The sequence below is a fragment of the Salvia splendens genome, chromosome 5, assembly GCF_004379255.2.
Source record: "Salvia splendens isolate huo1 chromosome 5, SspV2, whole genome shotgun sequence".
NCBI lineage: Eukaryota > Viridiplantae > Streptophyta > Magnoliopsida > Lamiales > Lamiaceae > Salvia > Salvia splendens.
Genome location: NC_056036.1, coordinates 37,803,349 through 37,810,974, shown reverse-complemented (window position 1 = coordinate 37,810,974; position 7,626 = coordinate 37,803,349). Strand labels below are relative to the sequence as shown.

The following is a 7,626-nucleotide window of genomic DNA, read 5'->3' as shown; positions in this document are numbered from 1 at the left end:
TGTTCCTGTGCACTTGCATACGCGCGAGGTCGCTGAGAGCGGCACTGGGTTCGGCAATGGGAGCTACAGATTGGACCTCCGGGGACCCGCTGGAGGCTCCTCTAGACATCCGCATTGTTGTTTTTTTCCCAACCGAGAGACGACGACAAGAACTGGTGGAGGCGTCTCTTCAGCCTCGTCAGGGAGGTCGTGGGAACCGGCACTGCTGCTGTGCTCACCAAAGAGATTGAGCCTCGTCCGCTTCAGCCAGCCAGCCTCAACCCCAACACGAAACTTGGGGGACTCTATCGGCTCTACATAGGCATCCCAGTACTTAAACTGGCCGAACTTTCTGGCCTCAGGGAACTGCTGCATCAACAACCTTTTCATATCCTCCATGCTCATGCCGCTGGTCATCGAGCGGACGTTGTTGTCGTAGATGCCGACAAATCTGGAGACGGCGGCCTTTATCCGATCCCATTGTTTCTGGATCTCCCCAGACGTGTGATACTTCGTTCCTCGGCTTAAATACTTCATAGTTCTCGAGGATGCGAGCCCACATCTTGTCGGTGGTCTAATTACTCAACCGAATGTGATCATCACAAACATTGATCCAGGCCTTTGCCAGAGCCACGCACTCCTCCGGAGTCCAGACGCACCTCCGTCCCTCACCGGCCTCCCCCTCGTCCCCCTGCTGCGAAGACTCACCTGCACCCCCTTGCCTTTGCCCTTCCTCTTCGACCTCCCTGTCGAACCACTCCCCCTTCCCCGCCGTCCTACCACCAGTTCTCTCTGTTTTCTCTGAGTGGGAAGTTCCCTAATCGGAGAAAGACCGAACTCCTCCAGTGAGAAAGTTTTGATGCAGGTGAACTGAGTCTCTGATGGACTAGAGACCTAGGAACCACCTGTAAAGTGATCCAGAGAGAGCCGATAGACATTGTCCCCAGACGATTGGGGGTCCCCCGATCTACTGCCTCCGGCAGCGGCAGACATGCCCTGCATACCCATTCCTAAGCCGCTCCCCATCTCGGGCATCATCCCAGCCATCTCGGGCATCATCCCCCCATCTCGGCACTCATACCGAGCATCTCGCCCATCCCGACACTCATTCCGAGCATCCCGACAGTCATCCCCGCCATCTCAGGCATCATCCCGCCCATCCCGCCCATCCATGGTACATCCCGTAGTACCCGGAAAATCCACCCATACCCATTCCGGGCATCATCCAGCCCATCCCGGGCATTCCGCCGACGTTCCCGCCCATTCCGCCCGCGTTTCCCCCACCTCCACTTCATTAATAAAATAAAATTGCAACTTAAAATTCTAAAAAAATAAAAAACCACATTAATAAAATCCTAAAAAATATAAAAAATACATAATTTAAAATCTTCCGCTCACTCTCTCTAAATTCAAAATCTCAAAAACTCAAAGAAGCAGAAGAAGATATCATCAGTTGCGACGTCTTATTCCGTGGGATGAAAGCTCGAGGCAACAAAAATTCGCAGCGATAGACTTGGGGAGGTGAAGGATTTTATTTCGAATTTGGGAGAGAGCTCCGACGAACTTTTAGTCTGTGGATTCCAACGATACTTGAAAATTCAGGGTGTTTGATTTTTTTATTCGACGCATTTACTCAAATGAATCCATGAATGGATTAAATTTGAGAGAAGAATAATGTTTTGAGATGAAGAATGTAGAGTGTTTGAGTGAGAATAGAGAATTTTTTTTATGATGGATTAATTTGTGGGAATGATTTGATATTTATAGAGGTGATTATGGGCTTAAAAAATTAAAAATAATAAAAAATTTGTAAAAAACGGCTATAAATGGCTAGTATATTTTTTGAGATTTTTTTAATTTTCAAAATCTTCCTGAATTTTTAAAAAAAATATTTTTTCGGATAAAAACGACGTCCACTCGCGGGTCGGTGAGTGGGCGTCACGGACGACCCGGAGCTTGCCACGTCGCCAACGAGCGTGGCGAGACGTCTTGCGAGCCGTCCCTCCGGGACGAGACGCTCGGCGAGACGAGACCGAGACGGAAGGCTGCAACGCCGTCTCTCATCCGTCTCGTCTCTCCGAGACTAGATAAGAGATAGATAAGAGAGGGTTGCTGATGCTGTACTCATTAATAGCTAAAGTTACTTTAAAGACAGTAAACTAGAATTAAATTCAAAAAGAACTTTGTGGCCGTAGATTACGTAACCCCAGAAAAAAATTAAGTTTAACAGTAATTTACTTCTTGAATTGCACTCTACGCTATACCACCACTCTTCAACAGAAGATTGGCACAATAAAACCACCTTCTAAGTTAAGAAAGAGGCAATTAAGTTGTGCTAGTTAGACATGTATATTTTAGACTCTATCACAGTCAATATTGATTATCTAATTCCCTAACATGTGATCTCTCTTAAACCCTGCTGTCAAAGGTCACAGACGCACAGGCAAACATATCTGTGCACTAGACAATAAATTTAACTAATTTCCTACACTCGGTCCAGCAACCAAGACTGCGAGGCGATTACATTCGACTTTACAGTTTACAGTCAACAATTCACTGTTTCTCATTCTTCTATGCCATTTTTAAGTCCTACTGGCCAAATGCAGGTTATGAATCAATCCATCACACTTCTGAATCATCTAAACTATGCCCGTTCTTAAGAGCTCAACACTATCCTAAAATAGGATATGGCTCCCTATGATAGTCTTGCTGAGAAAGGAGCAAAGTTTAAGTGAAGGCTAAGATCCTGTTTACAGCTTGCCAAACATATATAACACATCTTGCTCTAATAAAGGCATTTTACTCGCTAAAGAATCACAATGACAACAGTAAGTTTCTAAATACAAGTCACTAATCTACCTGAACCACAGCCCACTACCTCAGTTTAAAGTTAAAAATCAACCCAACTCAATGTGTACTCAAACATGAACTAATACCAAATGCAAGGCCAGTATCAGCCTGCAGCATAAACCAGATGTGACAATCAACTTAGACTAGCTAACTACAATGTATAACAAGAAGTTTTTGGATGGATGGGCTTGACAGCCAATCCATCCAATAGATAAACGGGCAGATCACTCCTTACAAGACTTAGTATAATATATAATTCAACATGATATCAGGGGCCCTCCATATACATATGCATTTGGAACTTATTCACTGCAAATGCACAAGTGACAGGCACCAATGAGGTGAATAATTATGCACCGCTAATGCCATGGCCTACAATGCCAAAGAAGCAATCTTTACAGCTATATGCAATGATTAAACAAATTCGTACTCAAACTCAGAGCTACACAAGACAAGTTGCACTCCATTACACTACCAATTATCAACAATTAGCATCATCACTTCAACAGATTTCTAGCAAAATATGGAAATGCTAGTTTAATTAAAGCACAAAATAAAAAATCAAGAGGCAATTGTGATAAAGAGCTAAATAACCTAATAGTAATATATTTAAGCACAAAGCATCCACATCAAAGCAATACCAAGTAGATCCCCAATCTCAACATAAAAATACATCGGCATGATATCACTAGCAAAATTAGAAAATAGAAATCAAAGCGAAAAGTTAACAATATTTCGATTATTCATTCATCATCGGCAACAGACTCGGTTTTCTCACTCTGCGGCGGCGCGGTTGACCCTGCGTCCTCCTCCTCCGCCTTGTGCGGCTCGTCGGTCTCCGTCGCAGTCTCAGGAGCGGGCGCGGGCGCCGACTCTCCAGATCTGGCCTTTACAGTTTCAAGCATCCGCTTGCTAATTTCCTTGGAATAGACCTGCAAAATCTCGATCCCGTCTTCATTAGTGGACGCCGCTTTTCCGGCGACCTCGAAGGCCTCCTGCTCGATGAGATTGGCGGCTTCCACCGCTTCGTCGCGCGAAACGGTGCCGTAGCGCTTGGAGAGAATGGATGGGGAGGAGAGGGTCTCAATGAGGCGGTTCTTGACGGCCTCGCGCGTGCGGTCAGTAGGTGGCCAGATGCTGAAGGAAACTTTGGAGTATTTGTCGGAGACGGTGGCATTGGGCGGCGATTGCTCGGTTTCGGCCATGGAGATGGGGGCTGCTGAGGGCGGAAGATCTTGATTTTGATTTTGATTTTGATTTTGATTTCAATTTTGTCTCGCATAATATAAGCTTTTTACTCCATTAATAAATACTCCGATAATACTAAAATATGTAAAAAACAAAAATGCAATATAGGAGTAGTTACTAGTAAATCATTTTTCTGAAAAAAAAAAAGGAATTTTGGGCCTTTATTATGATATAGTAAGAAAATTCAAAGAAGACATACTATTACAAGATTTTGATCCAACGACGTAATTATTACCCAAGCCCAATACAACAATAAATTTGTAAAAACACACATCAAACTCTTGATCTACTAGTTATGGGAAAATATTTTACTAGTACTATCAAATAAACTATATTTTGTCACGAAAGTTCATAAATTTGAAATCGATTGAATCATTGAACAATGTATTGAGATGGTTTTGCTTGTTTAACTATTTAAAATTCAAACCTAACATTCCATATTCTGAATCTGCAGCTACTAATGCTCTCATGTCTCAATCTATTCTTTATTGAAAATAATAATACCAAAAAATTTACTACAAGATCTTCCCAAGAAATATCAATACGAATTCAAGACAGTCTTACATTTTTCCAATATACCAAGCCTAGATCAAAAATCCTAAGCAGAGCAACAAAAAAAGCTCCATACTTCTACTGAGAAGAGAACATGCTGAGCTGAAGCCTACCTTGTTAGCACTGTCTCTAATTTCACTAAATACAAACTAATCACTGATGAAAATTCTAGGGCTTTTATGTACACTTCTTTGATGTTCAACGCTTCAAGACTTGTGGTAAGTTTTTTTACTGGTGGAAAAAGGACTGTGGGATTTCTGCAGGCGAGGGCAACGCCGACACACATTTGAACTGTTAAGAGAAAGTAATTTGCAGAGTTAGTCTTAGAATTCAATCAAAACAACACAGTGATGAGTCTGGTGACTGATTAGATGTACAAACCTTGTGATGATTGTATTTCTCCCTTATGGCAACCAAAGAGCCCCCTCGTTTGCTCAATTGCAGATCATGAAGGATGGTAACGCATTCTTTAAGATCCGCAGCTTTGTATCCTGAACTAGATTCTAGTTCCACATTCTGTACAAATAGAATCACACAAATAGCTTAGAGAATGATCAGATCAATCAGATCAGTTGAAGAACTCTAAAAAAGTGTTGGTCATTCGTACCCATGGATTTTGTTCTGGCCTAAGCGTAAACCTTGCTAGGAACATGACTGATGCAGCCACCATAGAAGGCAAGAACTTTACACATCCATAATCCAGCAAACTCAACTCAGCTAGATAGTAAGCCAAGAACTCTAGTTGCAAGTTCAATGTCTGCAAAAGATTAAGCATACGTTAGAATCACTTATCGTCAAAAATGAATCTATATATTGGTAAATAGAATAACACATTGAAGCTTACATCATTATGTTCTTGAGAAGAGATTCTGGTGAATTTTCTGAGAAAAGCCTTTACTGTGGGATTTCCCATTTCAAATCGGAGGGACTTGAGCACATCAGCCTCCATTTTCACTACATCTTCCTTCGAGTATGTATTATCTGTTATGTAACAAAAGTCATCCACATGCGGGGGACTAATCTCTTCATATTTCCTGCAGTGATGCAAAACACATTCAATAATTGCTAGTACTTGAAAAACATAGATCTGAATCAAGAGCAACAGTATGCCACTTACGAGGCAATGAGCATTGAAGAAACGCCAAGCAGCTGAAGCTTTTGTCTGTTAAGAGCATTGCACGACAAGAATCTGTCGATGTAGGAAACAGTAAGATACAATGTATCAGGAAGAAGCTTGTATTCCTCAGCCACCTCAACCAACCAATCAATCAAAACCCCTCTCATGTTTGCAGTTAAGTCTTTCTGAATTATCTCGAGGTAATCCGACAATGGTCTCCTCTTAGCCTCCATCTGAATCAAACATCATATTAGCTTAAAGCCACAAAATTGAAATTGATTTAAACAGATATACGGAATTACTAAGAGAATCACTTCATCAAACAAATCAGCCCTAAAAATTAAGTGCTAACTCATTTCTCATATCAATGGCGCAGAAAGCCCTAAATCCCTAATCACATTAACAGGTAAATAGAGAACTAGACCTTACAATGGATAACAAATCGGAATATAGTAAAGAATCAGAACCAGATTCGTATTAACATTTCTCATTTACACAGCCAAAATTGAACAAATACAAACTAAATTAAATTAATCAGTACTGACCTCCATACTGTGAAGATATTCATAGATATCGGAAGCGTAAGCTCCACACATCTGCGGATCATCAGATTTCCCGTCCAAATCAATGGCGGGATCAGTCTCAGTCTTCGCCTCCTTAGCTTCCCCTAGCTTCAAATTCCTCCGGGCTTTGCCTTTCGGCTTATCATTCACAGCATGAACATTCTGATCGCGAGAAGACAAGACATTCTGAATCTCGCCCAACACAACCCTCTTCTTCTTGCTATTCTCGGAGACCATTGTATCATCGGCAGCTCTCTTCCTCGCAGCCAAGCGCGTGACCCTCCTGGTGTTTCCTTGGTCCGCCATTGTAGGATGCCGGAAATGGAGGGCCGAAGATAAAGTAGAGAGAGGGAGAGAGAGGTCAAGAGAATAATGGGAGGTGAGATGTTGTTGTTGAGAGATAGCAAATAGGATTGAGTATATAAGCTGGAAATGAGAATGCCGCCATTGATGCGGAGGTTTGAATTTGGTTAGAGCGAGCGGGGGCGCTCTTGTGAAGAAATCTTGATTGAAAAGTTGAAATTTGTGGATTTGGGGATTTTGGGGGGAGAGGTGGAATTTTGAGAGAGGCGTAAAATGTTTTGAAATTGGGAGGGGAGAGAATTCTGAGGTTTCCAGTTTTCCCGGTTGTGTTTTAATTACTTTCCTAAAAAGTCATGATCTAAGCTTCCATCCGCAATGATGGCTCTTATCCGTCTCTTAACCGTGTCATTTCTTCACTATTCATGGGTCTCATTGTACTTTTCAACTGATCTCTTAACTAAGAGACAACACATGCATACATCCATCTTTTAACCATCTCATCCCTTAACTATTCATTCAATTTCATTTTTCATTTTTATTTCCAACAAATTCAATTAATAAAAACACACTTCATTAAATAAAATAAAATTACAACTTAAAATTCTAAAAAAAATAAAAAACCACATTAATAAAATCCTTAAAAAAATAAAAAATGCATAATTTAAAATCTTCCGCTCATTCTCTCTAAATTCAAAATTTCAAAACTCAAAGAAGCAGAATAAATAGTTATCTAATGACGATCATGTGTGTCTACTGGTTGCCAAATTTTGCCCAAATGTGCTCCATTAGATCCTCCTGGAGTTGGGTGTGGGCGGTAGAATCACGTGGGCGGTAAAACTAAAAAAAATTTACCGTTGAACGGTAATATTACCGTTTTTTATTTTTTTTATTTTTAAAATTTTTTATTAAAAACGAATTTTTTAAAAAAATATTTATTGCGTCAGCATGACGACGCCCACTCGCCGGCCCGTGTGTGTCACGCCTAGCGCCAGCGCTCGCCACGTGAGCTGTCTC

At 41.4% G+C, this 7,626-nt stretch overlaps 2 protein-coding genes across 2 annotated transcripts; both read right to left on the bottom strand.

Annotated features, from left to right (window-relative positions):
* Positions 1–3,407: 3,407 nt before the first annotated feature.
* On the bottom strand, positions 3,408–4,127 carry LOC121802577 (MFP1 attachment factor 1-like). Its single transcript, XM_042202265.1, has one exon. It carries the CDS (start codon positions 4,032–4,034, stop codon positions 3,573–3,575), a length of 462 nt encoding a protein of 153 aa, XP_042058199.1. The 5' UTR covers positions 4,035–4,127; the 3' UTR covers positions 3,408–3,572.
* A 461-nt stretch (positions 4,128–4,588) lies between these two features.
* On the bottom strand, positions 4,589–6,907 carry LOC121802527 (G2/mitotic-specific cyclin C13-1-like). The gene is made up of 6 exons (XM_042202215.1): positions 6,292–6,907; positions 5,747–5,979; positions 5,474–5,663; positions 5,237–5,386; positions 5,011–5,145; positions 4,589–4,920 (listed from the first exon to the last, which is right to left on the bottom strand). Exons 1-6 carry the CDS (start codon positions 6,613–6,615, stop codon positions 4,858–4,860), a joined length of 1,095 nt encoding a protein of 364 aa, XP_042058149.1. The 5' UTR covers positions 6,616–6,907; the 3' UTR covers positions 4,589–4,857.
* Positions 6,908–7,626: the final 719 nt, after the last annotated feature.